Here is a 22806-nt window from a genome sequence, read left to right as displayed (position 1 = left end):
AATGATTAAGAGTGTGGTTAGGGGTTAACGCATGCATTATATCAAAAGACCTCACAAGTGTAGATGCAAATACGTATACGTGTGTGTGTCTGTGAGTGTTGGTGCGTTTTAATTGTTCTGTATTTCCTGCCAAAATACACTACATCACTTTACACCATATGGTCAACTGAGCCGTTTTTATACCTGAGAGAATCATCACTTGATGCTAGATTGCAGCTGCTTAAAACCCTCAATGCCTGGCTAGCAAATCAGGCCTCGCTGAATTTAAAGTCACAGCCAGATTCAGCCAGTCCGAATATCCGCTTCTTCGTTGCCTCCGTACTATTGCGTGACTACTGTAGAAATCCTATTTTCTTCTCATACTAGAGAGGTGCTGTCTGTCTGCTTACTTTATTGAAGCAGCATTCTTACAATTAAGCATTTCTGTTTGGCTATTACAGCAATTCAGCGAAGATGAGGTTTCAGCAGATACTAAATTTGGCAGACACTTTATGTCCTCTCGGTTGATGGCATGTAGCCTGCTGCAGAAAATGATGACGAAAACGCTGCAGAAGCAAGGTCAGAGCTATCTCATTACCTAAACCACTTCATCCTTTACAACACACTTTATCTGATTAATATTACAGTGTAGCAGTAGTCCCCATAGAACCTCACCTTTCAAACACTGTAGTCTGTAATTGTATGCTACTAAGGTCAATGAGGTTTGGTTGATATGACTATACAGTATGTACCTACAGATGATGGATATTTGTCAACCTGTAGAGATTTTATGACAATGCTGGGTTCACTGAATATTGCATTCATATCATGAAGACCCTTAATTTGTCTTTAAATGCCTTTACAGCAAACTGTGCTCTGTGCTCAGCCATGTAACATAATAAATAAAAATAAAAAAAGAGAAATTTTACTATATCACCATACAGAGAGTATCTCTATCGCAACATAAAATTAAATATACTGTGGAAGAAGAGTTTATTTGTATTACCAACACCTAATATTAAACATTCGAGGTTAAAGACAGATTTTAGAGGATAAAAAAAAACAACTTCTGTTTCTGACAGATGTCACACTAGATCGTGAGATCGATAATCTTCAGTGTTCCTGGAAGGCTTTTTCATAGTATGCACACTGGGCTTAGAATAATTTACAAAATAAGCTTCATTTGGAAATGCTGCCTTCATATCAGGCATTCAAACACCAGATTAAAAGGTCCTCTATTGTCCCTCAGGTCCTATTTTAATGTGATATATGCCAATGCTGTAAATCACTTGTGTGTTCGTACGTGACTGTTTGTTGACTAGTCTATGCTGCCATTTTGTCATGGTCTCTCTTGTAAAAGAGATCATTTATCTCTAGAAATTCCCTGGTTACATAAATTAATACTAGGCAAAGTAAATGTTTGTACTCTACCCCACTATTTGTTGTCAAACAAAGTCCCACTTGGCAACTGATGTGCAGGCACCACCAAGCAGTGTTCATTTTTGGGAGCTGGAAAAAAAGTGTAAAAAACACCATTTGATTTTTGTCAGTTTTAGTCACAAAAACCCCTGAAGTCATTTTAGTCTAGTTTTCGTCAGTGACATGTTAGTCTCATTTTCATCATACATTTTACATTACATTTTCATGTCTTCAACGCATTTTGAGGCTACAACTTTCACCATCTTTGTGTTCAGTTACCATGGTTACAGGTGTCCATGTCACTCTACTCCGCAGTCATAAAGACTGACTCACCTCAGTAAATCCAGTTAGCATTTTCAAAATCTATTTTAACAGTACCGCTCTCTCTAATCTAATCTAGTTCAGTTGTTCCTGCTAACCCAGCGTTACTGCAGCTACCTGCGCTGTTCACTGCAGAGCAGTGAGTCATTATTGAAGCTGGATGCACTCACCGGTTCGCTAAAATACCGTTCATTGTCTGGGTTTAGTCTGAGAGGAGACGCTATATTGTGGGAAAACATCAATACTGTGATCTTTGTTTAGTGAATTGACGATTTAAATGGACCCCTGACATCAATCCTGCAATTTACTCACTTCTCCTGATAGCAACACTAAAGACAGCCGACTGAGCATAACGTAAACGTTACCTCCACATCCACAGCACCTGATAGTTACACTAGCTTACCTTTACATAAATGTCAGCGTACTGGCAGCATGTTCTTGTAATTTGTCTCAGCTGTATTGTTGCTGCCTCTTGTCTAACTCTCAGTGGATTGTGGATGAATTTAGTCCATAAATCTGTTTCTTACAAGAACAGGTAACGTCAGAGAACATTACTGACAGACACATAACTTTGCAAAGTGTTTCTTATTAATAGCAGTGCACCAGGTGAAGCTGCTAAATCATCCTCTGAACAAGAGATATTTTGGGCAGCAGCGAAAAACATGTTACTAATCCGGAGTTACAGTGTGTGATTCCACCGATGCAGGTTGTTGAATAAGACTTTCCATTAAAACATGTCCGTTTGTCCATCTTCCACATTATCATTTGGTTTTTATTTGTTGACAAAAAGTGTAATACATTTCATCATAGTTCTCGTTTTCAAAGGTTACTTTATGTCTAATTTTAGGCTTGTTTCCGTCGTGAAAAATAGGTCGTCAACGAATATTTTTTTCGTCATAGTTTTCATTAACGAAATTAACACTGACATCAAGTGTCAGTAGTGAGCTTTGTGGCTCAGATTGGTTTTAGGCCTATCTGATCCTATGATGAAATGGAGCCTCTAATTATATGGATTGAAATAAGACGGCGAGAGAAAGCAAGAAGAAGAGAGAGCAACAGATAGTAAGAGCTAGTTTCCAAGGGAGAAAAGCCTAGAGCACAGTTTGGTACGGCTTCTTGTTATACACTATAAGTAGCTAATGGTTATGGATGAAATACAGAGATTTACAGTCTTTCCTTCTGCTGAGCTCATTTTCCCCCCATCCCTCCTCTCTTTCATGTCTGTCTCTCCTATTTTACTATAACTAGCTTTCGATGCCATTACCTCTGTTCTCCTATCTTGTTTCTCTTTTCTCTCTATTTACCCCCTTTACTCCTTATTTCCTCTGTCAGATACCCCCGATTCCCTGCTGACTCCAAAACTGACAGTGCTTCATATTGACCCTCGCTTAACGGAGGACAAACAACGGCAGGCTCACACTACTCTTCTCACACAGCTCACAGACAAAAGGGATACACCAAACAGACATGAGTCCTCATCTAAATGCTACCAGAGGGAATCCACAGAACCTCAGAATTAACTTGGGAAGCCCTCAGCCCTGTGTTTAATAAAGCAGCAGACCTACTGTATATGCCATTAGGTAGCAGCTTCGTTCCGAAGGTCTGCACAGTGCTTTGAGTCCATACAGAGAAGGCTCAACCCTTGCTCAGTCAGCTCATAGCACTGCACTGCTGCTGAGCTGATCACATTATGTTTACTTTCAGTACAATTGGTAGTATAACTTAATGGCGTAAGCTGCTAAACCCAGGGAACATTCGGCCTCATGCAAGAACCACTCTATAAACAAATTTGTTCTTAAGTGGCATGTACAAGTGATTAAAATCATTATTTTGGTGTTATTCACCAAATATCTTGTACTTACAAATGAAATTCATAACTAGTCCACTTGTCCTTTTGTACAAGACATGTTTGAAAAATATGAATTTGACCTGAATCATAATGCCTTAATCTGAATTAATTTGGAGTTTAAATATGAAATTAAAATGGAATTAACTCAAATAAAAGATGAAACTGAAACTTAATGCCAAATTGATATTCTGTTCACCATATCATCATCATCATCATGGTTTGCTAATTTACTGAGAGGTGTTTTTTCAGAATTTGTATTTAGAAAAATGTCCGTTTATATCTGTGAATGTTACAGTGTCGCCCTGCTCTGATGGCATGTCAGTGACAGCTGTATTATTATTTTCTAATTATTTCCGGTCCTTTAGTACCCCTTCTGACACTGCTAAACTTGTTATCTTTTTTTAAACAGCAGCAGGGCTATAAGCTCAGCGATGTCAAATTCTTTTACTCTTTGGTAACATTTTCTGTGAATGAAACTTACCAACAAATGAAGCAGAAGAGGTATCCTTATATGGCAATTTTAGGGACATTGATTATGCTAAATCAAATCTCAAGAACGTGTACCTCCGCTTGTACAGGCGAAATTCATCAGGATGAAACAACTGATGTATGACCAGTTTGTCCTGACTTGGAACAATCGTACGAATCTCTCAGAAAAAATTAAGAGAGGTTTACGACAAGACTACAACAAGGCCCATTGAGTCTGTGAGTTAAAAGTGCATTCCTCATATTATTATATAAACCAAATGGGGAGTGGTAACGACATTGCAGTAAATCGTCAGGTAATATAGGGAAATTTTCATCATGTCATAGAAATGGTTTAATTCAAGTCTGTGCTAATGTTCTGATAACAAGCACCAACTTCAGAGACACATAGAAAAAGTGTTGCACTCCGAGTGCTTTTAACAGGCTGCAACTGCACACTAATGACGATGACAATACAGGGCACGTTGTGTCGACATTTATTTTTACTCATTTGGCAGACGCTTTTATCCAAAGCGACTTACGTGAGGGACAACTCTAATGCTTCAGTACAGCAGGACACCTTGAAGTAAGTTCCAAGTACTAAATCTGTTCAATAAGGTAAAGAGCACAGTAGGTGCTAGTTAGGCATGTTAGGGTGTTAGAGGTGTGAGGAGAGGAGGTGCTGATGGAACTGATGAGTCTCCAGGAGTTTCTAAAAGATAGAGAAGGACACTCCTGCTCTGATAACATTTAATTAGTATGTTTAGTTTAATATGTTTCCATAGCAACTAGGACAGCAGAGGTAGACCATGTGTGTCTTTGTGTCTCTGCTAGATCTGAGATAAACAGAATTTTGACAATAGGAAGAAGTTATGAAAGCAGTGCAAAACCACTGTTGTCAAATTTGCTTTTCTTTGCTTTGCTTTTTAAATATTTGTGTGTGTGAGAAAAAAAAAAGCATTGAGTAGTTGCTGTACCCAAGATGCAGTCCCTCGTGACCTGTGCTCAATTTGGTTGTATTTTGGTTGTAACAGAGCAAATAATAAGGTCAAGTAGCATGTCACCTCACTTGGACAAGAACTGTCCAGATACTACGGAGGGATTTACTTAGATTTTTGTTCATGTGGAAAGTAATAATATGCATACCCTGCCTGTGACATCAATGATTCCTCCTCTGCTTGCCTGGAAAATTAGTCAGAAATGTGTGATCAATCAAACAGTACAGCCCTGCCCATATGCCTGGGGACACTTTTATAGCAAATCATCCATCTTATAAATTCAATTATGAAGAAATAAATAATTAACACATCAATATTGAAATGGTGCAGCATTGCATACCGTGTGACAGTGGGTGTGTATGTGCCAGTGTGTTTCCTGTGTTTGTGGTGTCTATGCTTGTGTGTGCTAATCCATATAAAGTGGAGTGTTGTGAGGAAGGCTGTACGACACACACAAGTTTGTAGTGACAAGGGTTGAGCGTTCTCCGTAGTGACATCAAAAATTCATATTCTAAGAAGTTTATTTCCCATTTGTTGGAAAAGTTATTAACTGCTTACAGTTAGCACCCTCAGTTCAATGGCATAACCATTAACAAGGACGTGCAGTATCAGTACCTTTACACAGTGGTCCACTGTTATTAAAAACTGTACTGGATGTGGTTGGTGGCTTTGCTCAGCTGTAATTTGACTCAAGAAATTAGTTAAATATTTGTGTTGATATAACAACTCCCTCGCTATCTTCTCTCAGAAAAGCACACACACACACACACACACACACACACACACACACACACACACACACACAACACACTCTCCTCATTTAGACGCTTCATAAGCAAAATGAAAATGGATGCCTGAGCCAGTAAGGTCAGACTGAAGCTAAAGGATTGTTATAATGAGATACAGTCAGAGAACTTAAGAGCCCCACCTCCACAGTTAGACTTTCAATTGGCTTTAATGCAACATACTGCTGCCACAATACTTAGCCAGATAGGAATTTACTCTTCTTGTGTGCACAATTTGCGACGGCAAACAGATCTGCATTTTGGCTTATTCATAGCAATGTCCCTGGCAATGATGAATTCAAAGAAAAAGTACTTGACACAGAGTTCTATAGTTTAACTGGCATTGTTACATCCACCATTTTGTCAGATCTGTGTCCTAGCAAGTACTGACAGACAACTTTTATTTACTCCCCAAATGCCCGTGTTGGAGCATCATCTATAGGTACTGGTATTTGGTAGAATAAAAAGGTCTCAGACAGGCATGTCAGTAAATAATTTTCATTCCATTCACGTCTGCAGGGGTTCAGTAGGCTGACTCCATTTGCTGAAAAACCCTAAAATAATATAAGAAATCAGAGAGATGCTTGTAACCAATTGATATTGGTTAAATGACAGATTTTTCAGGGCTCCAAACTGATTTTGTTCAAACTTGTAATTGTTGTACTTTGTAATTCATAAAACATCTACAAAGGTTAAAGTGAAACGTAGAGAGACACAGAGAGACAGCAAGAACAGAGGGAGAAAGAAGGGGAGATGTGAGATGAGGAAGCTTACATTTTTGTGAGTTTTGTGCAAATGTACAATTTTGAACCTACAGTTTTGATGGCTCAATTGTCCTATTTATCTGTGAAGCTCATGCAGAAAAACTAAACGTAAAATGTAAACACTTTGTGGTAAAATGACAGTGACTTTTTTACTTTTTTCAACCACAAATTTTCAAGATTACTGAAGAAGATTGCCTGTTGCCATAGCAACACTGGTCTATTTCACCAGAGGCTGTAATGCTGATTGGTCCTGTTTATGCCCCCATGAAGAGTAACAGGTTTATCTCTGGAATACTGCAGACGAGTCAGAGTAGCACTCAACACAAATACATTCAGTAATACTGATGACATAATCGATACATTTTCTGCAGTATTATTTTACTAAAGGCATTTCCCAGTTGACCTTTTGTGTGTGTTTTTAGTTGTAAACAGCGGATAGTAAAGGTCATTCTGTTGCTCAATCAATCCACAGAGTCCATGAGTCAGACTTCTTCATCACCTCTAGTTTATCTTGGCTGATAAAAAAGAAGGTTTTCTGAGACAAAAATCCTGAGGTTTACTAGATTTTACATTTCTGGGTCCCCTAAAATTGAACCATAGATTCAACGCAAACCTCTTGTCTTAATAAAAAGAGTCCCAGCTTTTGCATAATAACCCCAATGAATAAATCTACACACTGCCTTAGTAACAAGTTTTCCCGTTGATAGTATCTCCTTATCCTGCTGAAGAGGCTATTTAATAGAAGAGGATTGGAGAGGCCTGTTTGTACAATATGCACATGCACATGCTACAATCAGACTAAAGGTCAAAATGTGCAAAGGTTAAATTAAAATAACCCTGATATATCTGGCACAACTGTTGGGGTGTAGATCTTTCACCTGATGCCCTCTTCATTGGACATAAGTTAATTTATACATCTTTACTGATTACTAATGTGCACACAATGCATTTTGAATTGTGGCTCTTACATACATTTAATCTGCAATATATATTCAATTTCAATTTCAATAAACTACTTTGCCTCAGAAAATATATAACAGACATATTTTTTCGATTATAATACATGTCAAGTATAGTAATGTATAAGTGGTATGTTATATGATTGGCTAGACTAGTGTTTCAATTTGAAAATTGATTTTCTGTCTTAAAAAGGACGCCATTCTAACATGGGTAAAGTATTTTCTTAGCCATCAATATTATATAAGCCTCCATTTAGATATAGATTAGACATATAGAGCATATTGTAATTATTTACAAAAATACATGGAAAATGTTTCAACCCAAATTAGGTATTCCCTATACCTGATTACCCCAAATTCGCAAAACAAACGTCTCGCTTCCAGTGTCCATCCATCGGACAGAAGGAGCGAACAGCTAACATGTTATCTATCGTCATGTAATACTTTTTTGTGGTATAATTTTATTAGATGGAGTCAAACATAAGCATTGGTGCAATTTTAATCATGGGTGTAGGCCAAGTTAAATTAAAACCTTAAAAAGAATGTCAGAGCTTATTGTTTCCAGTAACATCCTTAGCTCCTTGTTGTGATAAGAGATCAGCTTAGAGCTTTGTTTTGGCATAATTCACTTAACCATTCATTTGGGCTGTGGCTCCTTGGATACATTGAATTCTTTTAGAATAAAGCCTCTCAAGCTGTTTGGCTCTTTTAGTCTAACAGCCTGTTCAGGTGGAAATTTATGGAGATAGCAAAGGCAGTAAGTGCTGTGCTTATCTAATTGTCTTTGGAAAATGTCTGACATAGTTGTGAGCATGAAAAAAAAACAAAGTCATGAAAAACTAAAGGGAAACATACTGTTGTTACCAACACAGAGAGGATATTTTCCTTCCTGTCACATTCAAGTTAGCTGAAAGGCTAACTTGCTTTTCTTGACATAAATGTAATGGGTAATCTTTAGTCCTAACAGGTCTTAGGGATAAAAGCTCTTCTTAAAGCTGGTTATTAGTCAGTCTCTATTGACATAGCCAGTGCCACGAATCTGCATTCAATAGCCTGGTCCCATGGAAGCAAGCACAAGCCTTCTATTTATTTAGCAAATAAATGTATAATGTCAATTCTAGAGGTTGAAATGAGTAAGACGATTATCAAAATGATGAATAATTTTCTTGCAGCAAACTAACTGAATAACTGACTAATTGTTTCAGCTGTCATGATTAAAGAGAAGAAAGAATAACTTGGTTAATATTAGAGAAAGATCGCGGTCATGATTAAGAGAAAACAGTGTTGACTGTTGGAAGGAAAGGGGAAAGGAACAGCGTACTTTGTTTACCCATCACCCGACTTGCTCTTTAATAGGTTTTGTGGCCCCAATAACATACCATTGTGCTATTTCTGCCTTTGTTCCTAAAGCCGTGTTCAGACCATCATTAGTCCTGCGGATAAAAAAATGCAGACTGGCAACGCAGTGTGGGTGTCAATGCAGAGGGTTCCGACAAAAAAACACCATGTAACATCATCTGTCAAGGCACCTAATTGGCCTACCTTATACTTGCAATCACACATTCCTGGTGGATTACTTTGTAACGAGGACACTGTATTTCTACTGTTTAACCTGCGACTGTTGTGACGAAAGATAAAACAGTCATAACTTTACAGGGTTGTAAAAAACCCTGTTTGTGAGTATTACAACCACTGTGCAGTGTTTTTGAGTCTGATAAGCCTTCAGATTGGTGGATATGTTACTCCAACTGGAATACCATCATCAACCAAAGTGAATCATATTTCATTGTCTTACTGTTAGCTGATACAACACGCCCCCCCCCAATGCAGCCCCTTGCATTGTTTTAACTAAGGGCCGTTTTCCATCTGACTGACATAATTCACACAGCCAATAGAGGTCCTTGTCAGGTAAACAAACATTTTTTGTATTAGGCTAGGTGTCTATCCAAATGAGAATTAATGTGTGTTTCCATCCACTACCGTTATGTAAATATTTGGAGTTGGTTTGCGAGATAAACAGCTGGAGGCACTATTTCTCCAGTCAAGTGCCATTAAATTGTGGCAGAAGAACAGTGTGCAACAAGATGACGTAATTAAAAGAGCACCATTCAAACCTCAATAATTGAAAAACAATTTAGAAAACATGATGAAAATATGACATTTATGTATATTTAATTTATTAATTTGAGAAGGTTGCAGTCTCTTTTTCACAATTTTCTTTCAGTGATACACCAACATTTCCACCTCCTAGTGTCATTTAAATCCAAAAACCGGTTTAATCAAATAATTCTTTCACGTTTTAAACTTGTAAAACTATCATGTCCTATTTTGGAAGTTACAAGGTTAGAAATTTTACCTTGGAGATATTTCTGTGCCATCCCTGTGGCTCAAAATGCCATTAGTCTAGTATGACAACAGCTAAGAGGCACATGACATTAGGAGGTCGAAACCAAGAGAACCCTACAAAGTCGACATGACATTGCCACCGGCTGTGATTAAGTCAGTTCTAAGCCTGTGTGTTTTAGAAATACGACCTGCAGCTGAGAACCATAATGCCACCGATAATTCCTAATCACTGATGAAGTCAAACCTACATCCAGCGGAAATCAAAAGGACCCTTGACAACGATCTGACCTGTTTGCATGTTTATAGCGTATGTACTGTATGTGGATGTGTTAACTTTACACAATGAACTACTTTATTCCCAAACCAATGTTCTATAGTAAAAGTGGTCATCGAAACAAGGAATGGTATATCACCAAAAAATGCAGAATTCTGTGAGAATAACAGTTTTTCTATCATGTATAATTAGATGACAGAAAATAGAAACTGAATGCAGGTGTGTGTGTAAATGTGGGTGTACCGTATGTGTGAGATGTTGATGGAAATACACGAGGCTCCACCTCCCCAGCTGCTCTCCCTGTATAGTCCTGTCTCCACACTTGATGGCAGGCACCCAGACACACAAACACATGCACACAGACTGTATACACTTGCTTACATCCTGTTCAGGCCATTGTGTACATAACAAAACTGTGACTGGGTAAAAACGGTGTTTTTTTTTTGCTGTTCAACCACAGGAAACCAGATGACCCCGACCAAAATGCGATGCCATGTTTGCGGCACGGCGCCAGGGATGCCAGCGTGGTTCTTTCAGTCAGTCAGTCTGCCAGTCTGTCATTCCACCGATTGGGTCCAGATGGAAATATCTCAACAACCATTGGATGTACTGCTATGAAAAAGACATTCTTGGTTCCAAGAGGATGAATTGTACTGACTTTGTTTATAACCTGACATTTCCTCTCGCGCCAGCATGAGGTTGACATTTGTGGTTTTGATTTAAATGTCTAAACAACAGTTGGGTTAACTGCCATGAAATTTGGTACACACATTCAAGCTGCCCTCGGGATAAACTGTACTCACTCTGTCCTTGACTTTTTATGTAGTCCCACCATCATTCTAAAATTTCAAGTTGTCCTATACTTAATAATATACTTACTAATACGACCACCTGCAAAACTAATGTCATTTTTTTATATTCTATTATTAACAAATGTTAGCATGCTAACATGCCAAACTAAGATGGTGAACATGGTATAAATATTATACCTGCTTAACATCAGCGTGGTCATGCTGAAGCATGTTACCATGCCGACGTTAGCATTAGCTCAAAGCACAGTCATTGTACCGCTAGCATGGCTGTAGACTCTTACCTATGTTAGTTTTTATGCTTCCCAGTCTATTTGTGGGAAAAGAGCTGAATTTAACAATCACTGATGCTGTATGAATAACAGATTAAAAGTGTGTTTATACCTCCACCACTTCTGTGAGGCAATTTCAAATGTCGCTACTTGTTGGAAAAGCAGAATTCTTTTAAATACCAACCAGTTAAAGCTCAAGCTATGACCGCAGGGCAACTGGGTGACATTCACATCAACCCCTGCTCATCAGTCAAGTTGATATGCAGTCAAACCAACAAAACCCTCCACCATGAGTCATATCAAAAAGGCAACATGCCAAAATAATCGCCTCTGATGGGCACTTATGCAATATAGGTGGTAAATACTGGGCAGAAACTGCAGAGTATATACCCAAAAGATACACAGAGTGTTATAGAAAGTCAGAGTAGAAAGAGGTAGAGAGACACGCCGACAGATATAGAGAGGAAAGGAAAGAGAGCAGATGTGGCCTTTGGGCCGAAACTGCTGAATCACCACGTCTCTTCTCATTATTTCATCACAGCATGAACCCGAAGCACATTCTCTGAAAGCAAACACAGAGTGACTGTCATGATAAAAGGCAGAGAGACGCAAAGAGAAAGAGGAAAGGGACAGAGAAAAAACACACATATTGATAGAGAGGGTAAGGCCATCACAGTGACATCCAAAGAAATTAATAAATGGGAGATTCCCAGATCCTCTCTCTCTCTCTCTCTCTCTCTTTTCCTTAATCCTCCCCTCTGCGCTGCTATCACCTTGAGAGACCTTGGGGGACAGTGTCTCTTTCCTCACCCATCTCTATGGGCTCGGGTCTGTTACATAATAACAACACGAGGCTACTCAAACCCTCAAACACTGAATCGCCTTAAAATACATTCACTCTCTTATCTTGTCTTTGTTGCTGGACTGGCACAGTCAGAGGGAGACATCATAGTAGCATAGTTAATATTTGAGAGCTTGGAGAAGGACAGATGATGATGAGATGATGAGAGATGCAGAGAGACTCGTGATACCTGTGGTTGCTTATGCAACTGCCAGCCAACATTTAAAAAGGGTTGCAGACGTTGTTTAAAGTTGTAGCCCGTTTGTATCTGCATGTCTAGCTTCCCCTCAATTTTCAACTCATGCCAAATGCACATTTAATGCTATTTTAGTCGGTTTCAGGATGCAAAGATAGGATTGATTTAGAGAGGGAAGTTTAAATTAGGGAATAGAGGAAGTTTAACTTTGTGAGAAGGCGAATGAAGGTACAACGGACTAAAAGAAGACTGACAGACAGCAAGAGAGAATAAAAGCCTCATTGCTTCTCATCACTATTCTCCACTCCATGACCAATGACCAATACTAATTGCATGTCCTTCCCTTTTAGCCTTACCATCAATCTGTTCATCAACCACTGCTTGTAACCCACTGGTGTGGATGAAAAATGTTTGTGTTAGATTAAATGACAAGTAGTCTGGTAGAACAGTGACACTGTATTAAATCGGGTTGATGGATTTATTCATATTAAAACCCTTATAGACCAAACGCGTTTCACAGACTGAAAAGTTGAATTCATGTTTGCTTATTTACATAAGATTTCAAAGAGCAACTTTCTGCCTGATCAAAGGGTTGTTATATTTTCTAAATCATGCACTTAAGTTATAGTAATAAATCACTCTCTTGCTCAAGGGTCTTCTCTGCCCTGAACCAACAACGTTATTATTATTATTATTTTATCAGTTTATTTTATTGTTTTTACTTTTGCTTCATTTATCTTGTTTTTATTGCTGTCTGAAACACTGTGTAACCTTTCTTTTGAAAATTGTCCACCATTGAAGTCAGCACAGCAGAGTCACTGGCTGAAAACTCTCAAACTTAATGGAAGATGGGAGATTTAATGCACTTATTGGACTGAAGTATCTGCCAAATGAATTTAACAAATTTAACTGATGACGTCTTACACTTCAGGAATGAAATGTGCGCTTTTTTTGCACAAGAGCATTGTGATTTCGTGCAAAATGAAATGAAGGATGTAAGTCTCAAGGTGAAGAGGATCACCATGTAAAAGTCTGGCTTCAGGCTGATGCTATCTTTAAAAACTTTAAAATGATTTTTGCGTGCGCAGATACCAGCAATGTCAAACAGACAAGGTATGTCTCGTGATTAATGAGACTATAGCCTTGATGTGAATGACACACAGAATCATTACGGAGCAGGATTTGCCAGTGTGTTTTTTGTTTTCCAAGTTATATTACTGGGAACCTCCAGTCCCACTCTTTGCTGTGTGGAAAATCAATAGCATTAAGCAGAATGCCTCTCTGGCCCAGATTCTATAAGGGAAGCTCTGTCTGCAAGCGTCCCCGCCAGAGAATAAACATTAATATTTATGTTATTTTTACGTTATCCAGCTCTCTGGATGAAAGATATAGTACTTCTGAAAATAATGCCAGTGAAGTTACAAATTCACTGAATTTCATTTCTTAAATGTTAAATTATGTTACATATTTGGCATCATAGAAGATGCCCTTGTCCTGTGTGGCAGAGATTGTGCAAGAATGAAAACATGTATTTTTATATATACATATATATATATATATATATATATATATATTATATTTTACAGCCTTCACTTAGCACAAATTTGTATTGTAGCATGAACTAGCATTCATCACAAACTCACTCTGTATCCATTGTTATAAAGGCTGTACATGTCTCACAAATGTAACGTAATCATATTTCCCCCTTTGTGAAACCACAGTACACCATGTGAGTTATACCACGGCGTTAGTGGTTGTTGCAAATCATTTTAAAAGGTTGTAAAAAGACAATGAGAGGTTAAAGCAACAACAGGATACAGTTATTTTAAAAGGCTACATTATGTTTGTAATAGGCAGCTGCAATGTGTTTTTACTGGCTATGTAGTTTTCACTTGTTTGTGTCTTCAGGCAGGTGCAAAACAGTAAACCCAAACCTCTCTTCATCTATTTCCATTCAGACTTGGCAGTTTACAATTCAAATGATCATAGTCTGAAAAAGCATATTATAGCCATATCAATATGCAATTCCGATGAATGGTCACTACAAAGAGAATGTAAGAAAGCAGGATTGCATTAAGTAAAGTCTTGCATTCAAATGCCTCTCTTCTGAATGTAGGCTACAGTGTCACACTCCCAGACGTCACCACATCATGAGTGGCAGCCATCCAATCATAAGCCACCAAAACACTCACAGCAAGAGATATGGGATTACCATAATGTAGAGCTGCCAGTCCCATTCAGTCAGTACAGTGTAGTGCAACCTCCATACTTATGCATGTATGGACACATGCATAATCCACCCTTATAGAGATAATCCTGTTCTGATTGGGTTGACAATTATATCCCCTGCACTAAACAGTGAAAACCATTCAGTCCATTTTCAAGCCCATCTAACCTTGACAGTAGTACTTGACACCACCAAAGTGGCCAATACTGACAGAGCAATTAGTTGCCTTTTGATTTTACATTTTGCAGACACTTAAATCTGAGTATCAGACACCTGAAATGGTAAGATCCAAAAGAAAGATGTATTTGTACAGTATTCTTTTTGGGCACTAAAGCATGTTTAAAAACTGCCCTAAAATTGGAAATGAATTTTTCCGATCTATTTGTGCAACTAAAAGGACGCTTCGGGCAAGCAGGGTAGAATCAGCTTCCAAAATCATAATACAGCCTATGTCCACAAACCCATGCAAAGTTAATAAACAAAACAAAATATCAACTCAAGCTCCACTTGTTTTTGACCATATCACATGGTCTTCATCTGCTAATGGAGTTTATTCAGTTGTCACTGAACTGTAGGTTCTTAGCCCATCTAGGACCTCTTGTCTATGTTAGCATAAAAGCTTGCCATTTCATTCCTGACCTTGGAAACAGCAACAGACTCAACTCAAGGTCCACTTACTGACTTGTTCTGCTATGCTTTAGACCATATCACACGGTTTTTGTTTGTAACAGTAATGACACTCAGTTATGTGGGATACTAAACAAAAATTGCCATATGACAACACTCCAGAAGGTCCGTTAAATTGAAAAGGTCAAAAGTGTCTGCCACTTTATCACTTAGGCATCAATACAAGGCTGACAAGATAAAACTACACCTAGAGAGTTGCAGCAATGAATGGCTGTAAAATCCATCATCAACATCCACACGGAAAACCCTTATAACCTGAAAATGTGATTTGCAGGGACAGAAAGCAAGCGGGGTAGTAACACTATTAAAGAGCCAAGGGCTCACATTTCACATGTAGAAGGCGATGTTTTATTCAGAGATACATGCTCTTGTATGAACAGCGTATGATGTACGAGTTGAAAGCATAAGGATAATATGCTGTTAGCCCACTTGTGCTGTCAAGGGATGGAAAAATTTCCTCATAGCTCTCTATTACTCACACACACACACACACACACACACACACCAGACACACACACACATTTACATATGCATACACACATATGGCGTCATAAGCACTCACATAAACACACAAAAATAGAGACAGATGACAGTGCTGGGTGGTGGGATGTGTGACTCTGAGCCCCAGAGAGACGCTGTCCTGTCTGTGCAGATTAATGGAGCTGTTCCTATTTTGGGAACAGCTTCAGTGAGAGGAGAGAATAGATTTTAATGTAAAGATGTGAAGCACAAACGTAAACAACAGAAAGAGAAATAAGGATGCAAGAATTAATTTCGCAATTCATGTAAGATAAAAAAAATCAATCATAATAATATGTGTGTGGTTATTGTATTGGAACATTAATCATTTTGAAACCATCAAGGACCGCACAAATTAATCAGCATGTTATTTTAAATTACACTAACGCACCTGTTTTTAAATTAGCTTTTTCAAATAAACAGAATATCATGTTCCTTTTGGCTTTTACGACACATTTGTAGAGCATCCCAAAAACTTAGAAACAGTGTGTCTTTTTCTTAATGAATTTCATTCAGCGACAGTAATATCCCCTAAAATCAACTACCTATCAATCAATCGGACAACACTCAACCAACCATTAAAGTTGCTTGTATCTTAGTACTTACCACTCATGCTGGGGCTCGTCGATGACCAGCAGGATCTTGAATTTCTTGGAGAGGGAGGGAGAGGGAGCCGACTGCTCCACGAACCCGGCGGCGGATGCAGCGGTCTGTTTGACCGCGTTGGTGATGGAGCTGAAGGAGCTGAAGAACCCGGAGGAACCTCCGGAGGAGGAGGACTGGGCCTGTTGAGGCTGCTGAGCCAACTGGATCGGACGCCGTTCCTGAGCTGCGGGGGAGCTGGCTGGCGCCTGGGTCGGTGCCGGAGCTTTGGTTGGGGACTGGGCAGGGATGGGCGCTGTGGCTGGGGGTGCACCCTGTTGGGAAGGGGAGGAGGCGGTGGGGGGAGGAGGAGCAGGTGGGTCAGGCCTCTGGAGGTCTGTCATGTAGCCGTTGGGCAGGTTCGACATGAAGCTGCTGTCAGAGAGACGGCGTCGGAGGAAGTTCATGATTGCGGTCGAAAGGTCGGTCTCTCAGTCGGTCGGATAGTTGCTCTCTAAGTGTGACTCTAATTTTCTTGGCTGAATGGATGAGAGCAGAGACAGGCAGAGATGGTTACAGAGAGAAACACACTGATCAGAGGTTAGATAAATGACAGAGAGCAAATCAGTCCAAATGATCGAAGGACAGGTGAAAGAGCTGCTTCTGTGTTGGAGGAATGGAACACAGAAAGTAAAGGATGGATGAAGCGATGGATACAGCTCTGGTCCAGTCTTCAAGAGACAGCTCTCCAAAGCGCAGCTAAGCCAAGAAAACAGCACGCGTGTATGAGGTGTCCCTCCTCCTGAGCCTCACGCCTCCTCACAAATGCGTGTCTGTGACGTGTGAGAGTGTGTTTTTGAGAGAGGTGTGGTGTTGTCCCCCTTCGGTGAGGTTGTTGGTGCTCTCCCCCCTCTACTCTGCCTGCCTGCCTGCCTCTTCAACTGCTGCAAGCTGAATGCGCTCAAGAGATGCTGCTCTCTGTGCTTATCTCACCCTTTTTCACTCGCTCACACTCCCTCTGCTCCTTTCTTTTCGCTCACTCCCTCTCTCATTTGGCACGCTCAGTGCAGTGGCTGCCTCCCCCTCCCCCTCGCCTCCCCCTCCTCTCTCCTCTATCCTGTCATCATCCTCCTACATCATAGGCTACGTGTGTATGTGTGAGTATCGTGCTGCAGCCTTGTAGCACTGTGTGCCGTGTGCAACCAGTGGAAGGGGTTTCCTGAGACCCTGCAAAAGGTGGAGTTCACGACTGAAACACCATTCACCCAGCTCTGCTAACCCCACCTCCCTCACGTGCCATCCTTAAATCCATCCATCCAGTCATCCATTTTTTTTACCCTTCGTCTCAACCTGTGCTTCCCATCATCTCTTTTCCCTCTATTGTGGGCTCATATATGTGACAGTCCTGATACATTTTCTATTGGATTCATTCTCATAGAGCCAGAAAAAAGCCTGTGCCAATATTTTGCCATTGAAAACATGTGGCATGACGGAAGCAGGGCTGATTTGTAATTTAAACCACTATGATGAGGAAGCTTAGGTAGAGGACAGGAAGAAAATAGAAAAAACGAGGAGAGGGGAAGGACAGAAATTCATCTATTCCTCCTGGTTTCTATCACCTGATTTAATCAGCCAAACGATTCGCTCCAGTGGAACGTCTTCAACAATGTGTCCTGTTCTGCAGCCTAAAAAAGCAGCACATGAAGGTAATTGTGTTGCTGACCAACGGTAGCCAAGCACAAGGAGACCCTGTAGTGATACGTTTGACATTAGGTGCGTTTTGCACCATTCTTTAATCCCTGTAGTAGGATCAGTATTGGTTATAAGTGCAGTAAGAATTTCCAAATTATTCCACTTAAGGGCATTGCAGCATTAACTTATTAAGTAATGACAATTCAAGGATCTGAAAATGATAGATTTCTATGATAACTACACACAGCATGTATAGCCAGCAAATCTGCAGTCTTAGCCTGCCTAGATTTATAGGAGATTTATCCTAGATTTAGCAGAACACTCAAAAACAAATCACATAACCACATATTCAAATACATACATATTTGTGCAGTTAAAGAGTAGATGAAGCTTTTTTTCTACACCACTGTATGCTTCAGAGCATTTGTTTCCGTGTCTCTTTCACTTCTTATTCCTAAACAAACATCTCTTTCCCATGCCTTGGTTCAATTTACATTCACTATTTCGGGGCATGAGAAAAGCACGATTCTTAAATGCCGTCAGCAGCAGCAGGCTGCGTCTGTAATGTTTGCTGCTCTAAGCCTTACTTCAAAAAAAAGCCAGAAGATGACAGGACAAAGAGGGAGAAAGAAGATTAATCAGGCGAGAAGAAAATTCCACACATGTCTGAACCACACGAAGGAGAGAACAGCTTGGCATTAGAAGACTGCAGCAGAAGAAGAAATAGACCGACAATACAGTACCCTTATATTGTCTTTTACTGGCAGTTATTTCTTAAAGGATGTGAAGGAGTTACACTAATTTACAGCTATTCACCTGCCCATTCACTGGGTTTGACGACTCATTCAGTGTTAAGCATTGAGATTTCTGGAGACTCTCAGCCTTCATTTTCAACATAGACCTGGCTGGCACTGACATACTATCTCAACTGATGGTAATTAATTTCTTGACCTTTATGCCATTGAGAGGTTGCTTTTTCAGCTGTAATCTAGACCTCTGATATGGAACATCTCTTTTGAACCTAAGCTATTTTTTGTGACTCATAATTTGTGGGGTTTTTTTACACATGAGAAATGATTACCGTATAGATTACTGCACATTACCGTATACACATTCCATACGCCATCGGCACCCACCATTTATTCACCCCTTATTTTGGTTGTTGAACTTAAAACTGCTAAGGACTGTGGACTGTGCTTTAAAATGTATTAAAGACCAATGCCTCTGCAGCGTATCCAAGTTTATATTATGGGCAGCGTGACAGAAAATGTGCTGATGACAGAAAAAAGATGAGTCGACAATCCACTTTTCTTGTCATGAAAAAAATGTCCAAAGACTTATGTCCGTGCACATAAATTAACCTTTGGACTGAAGCAGGGCATAAATGGTGTTTTAAAATAATAAACACAGTTCAATTTATTAAAATAATTAATAAATTGAACTGTGTTCAGTCCTTAAAAGAGTTTTTTGCCCTACTAATGCAGGATGCACATTTGTAGCAAGTCACGATGAATCAAGCGCAGTTAGGGGGGGGGCTGTGCTTAGTCAACCAAAAGAGAGCCGGAGTGAGTCACAGAGCTGCAGTGTGAACTGTAGCGACATCCTAAGCTCATCCGGGCCTGCATGTTTCGTGATACACATACACAACACATAACACATCTCCAAACAGCCAATATACAATATGTGAGTGCATGAAATTTGAGTCAAAGCAAAACACTGCTTCTCTGTAGATGGAACAGTGTTGTTTTCTGCATTAGAAGGGAGCTCAAGTGTGTATTTTCTTTTTCTTTTTTGCTCTACCACTTAGAAAGATACACTCTAGTATGTATATAGCATAAAGAATATGCTTTAACCATCATCTCTGTTGAAATAAGAGGTACTCTAACTACAGAAAGATTATGGCTCTCCAACTCTCCTGAGCTTTGCTCCTCTGGTATGGTTATAGCTTAGAGACGAGATATGAACTGTCTTGTGCTGCTGTGTTGGAGGAAACACAGTAAGGATACGCACACGTAGCAAATCCACAAAGCCAAGGACATCACTCATCTGTCAACACACATGAACTACAAGTGCATACTCAAATACACAGCTGCTGACATACAAACACATCTAGCCCTCTGTCTTGACCGTCATCACTATTAAGGCCAGTATGAACGCACACGCAAACACGCATACACGCACACACACACACACACACACACACACACACACACACACACACACACACACACACACACACACACACACACATTCTGTAATTAAAAGGATTAATGTGATTTCTCTTCAACTAGGTGCAGGAAAATTGTTTATATTTGATGGGGATATGATATTTACATATTTCCTGATTTGACTGTTGGTGCGTGTGTGTGTGTGTGTGTGTGTGTGTGTGTGTGTGTGTGTGTGTGTGTGCATGATCCTGGTTAAATGCTGCTTAGGGCGCTTTGCTGCAGATATCCCGAGTGGATGTGGGTGAATATGTAAGGGTCAAATCTCCTGTGGTTTCACTGGTTCAATTCAGATAATTCATGAAAAATCAGAACAGTTGGGCTGCATGCACATCTGCCATCAATGGTAGGTGCTCATGACATGATGTTATACATGCTACATCCTCAGTAGGGCATGCATATAAATGCAAATTAATTAATGACCTGAGCTTAATGGGGCTGCCAATACCGGAGAATAATAACTGAATAAATGGAAGTTTGCCTTGCAGGGTTCAATATCAAATGCACTGTCAGGGGGGCACAACCCAGGAAGCAACAGGGTTATTTTGGGCCTGTGCCATTGTCTAGTCCTATTTTAACGCAAGGTTTTACAACGGTAGACATTCACAGAAGTCACCTCACTATGTTTCTTACATTAGAAATGAGTCTTGATGCCATGACTCAGTTGAAACATCAGAAGAAAAGGGAAAAAAAACATGTTAAAAGTCTATTCCAGCCTCCTAAGCTACTTCAGGGCATAGTGTAGATTCAGCTGAGCTATTATAAAAGATAGCTCTCTGAATGAAGTTGAACAGTGCTGTGTGGACGGATGGAGCTACGAGATTAAAACACCCACACGCAACTCTGCAGCAAATCCCCTAAAGCACCATTTAAGCAGGCTTCTGTAGACTACACATACATTCACATGCACACTCATCCAAAAAAAATTACTCTGCTGAAGAGGCTGATGCTGATATTTGTGATAGATTCAAAACTGCCATGGCAACAAGCAGAGCAGAAGCTGGCAGGGCAAGTACAACAATAAGAGCAACACAAAAATTATAAATCTACTGGTTAGCAGTTCATAACATGCACAGAAAGGTAGAGCCGATGATTTAGTACAACCTCCATGCAACTTAAACATTTAAACAGCCAACTCACTACTGCTACGATAGTTTTTAGTGATCAGGATGGGTGTTCCCCCTGGTCGAGGCTAGCTAGCAGTGCTAGGCTAGACAAGGCTCAGTTTGATGGTGAATAAAGTTAACTGATTGCAGAGTTTGGCATATAAGGCGAACACATTGTACACAAAAGTACTATAATTAGTGGTGGAGTGTTTTAACCAACAATTTGTATCAGTAGTCCAAATCTTGTCTAGTTGTTAAGGGGGAAAGGATTAAATTTCTAACCCTCCATTACAACGCTTTTTACAAGGGCCACCACAATGGCCAGTACCATTTAAAATGATAAAATTAAAAACAAAATAAAAGCCACAACTGGCCTTAATCTGTCTCAATCAATGTATAACAAGATGCCAACAACAAATGCTCCGTAGGGGCAGCTGCCACAAATGTAAGTGAACTGAAGAAGCATCTGCTATCAGTGGGCATTTATGAAAATGTTCTTCAGTTAGTGGTGAGCTTAAGACGGTCGAATCTACATTTTTCGGTTAGCTTGCATTCAATATTAAGAGAACCATTCTTAACTGAGTGCAGTGCAGCTGACACAGTATGTTTAGCTAATATATCACATCATAACCAAAAGTAAACCATGAAAAACTACCTGATGACGTTGCTATCTGATACACATACCTTAGACATGAAATATTAAATAGTATTGCTGTATTTACTGTAAATAAAGATGTACTGTACCTGTCAAAAATTAATGTGCATGTTTATTTACATAGTTATTGTCCACAGATTTTATGTCTTATTGTATAGACAGAGGATGAATACTTAGGTGTTGTTGCATGAGAAATGTAAAGAAGATTCAGGCGGGAAAATTCCTAGATTACTGGGTTTTATGAATTTGTAAGTGTATTTGTGTGTGTGTGTGTGTGTGTGTGTGTGTGTGTGTGCCTGTGCCTGTGCTCTATAAAAACAGCTAATGAAACTTGTATATAGAAAAATCCAGCCTGAAATCACGTATTGATTTTATGGCAATTTCTATTAAGTGCCCTCGTGTGATAGTTACATTAACTCTTCTACTACCACAAACACCATTGACCTAAATAATGTTTATATGCACAATCTAAATAATCATTTGAGAATCTGTGCCATTAAATATCAACTGACACTACTTCAAAATAAGATTAAAATTGGTAGCAACACTCTCACTCAAACTCTCATTTTATCTCAACTGTGTAGTTTAGTTTGGCTTTCACTCGGTCCCGACTCCCATATTATGAATATTACTGGCTTACTCCCTGCTTGGTGACACCGTAACCCTTCTGAGGAGTAAGATAAAAGCAACAGCCTCTGTCTCTCTCCTCTCTTGGGGCTCTAGAGCAGCTGTGCTTCTAGAGACGTGTGTGGTTTTGTGGAGTTAATGGTGCATTTTCGTTTGATGTTCCATCACTAGGCATGGGCAGCAATGGAAATCTCCATGGCAACAGGCGT

At 39.6% G+C, this 22806-nt stretch overlaps 1 protein-coding gene across 1 annotated transcript in view; it reads right to left on the bottom strand.

The window, feature by feature from the left end:
* syn2b (synapsin IIb) overlaps nt 1-22806 on the bottom strand; it is an 86431-nt gene that overhangs the window by 60412 nt on the left and 3213 nt on the right. The window contains exon 2 of the mRNA XM_040159508.1: nt 16317-16831. Coding sequence (XP_040015442.1) covers nt 16317-16759 — 443 coding nt within the window. The 5' untranslated portion in view covers nt 16760-16831. The remainder of the gene's footprint in view (nt 1-16316; nt 16832-22806) is intronic.

Source organism: Xiphias gladius, chromosome 21 (assembly GCF_016859285.1).
Source record: "Xiphias gladius isolate SHS-SW01 ecotype Sanya breed wild chromosome 21, ASM1685928v1, whole genome shotgun sequence".
In the NCBI taxonomy this organism is placed as follows: domain Eukaryota; kingdom Metazoa; phylum Chordata; class Actinopteri; order Istiophoriformes; family Xiphiidae; genus Xiphias; species Xiphias gladius.
This window is presented reverse-complemented; position numbering and strand designations above follow the sequence as displayed.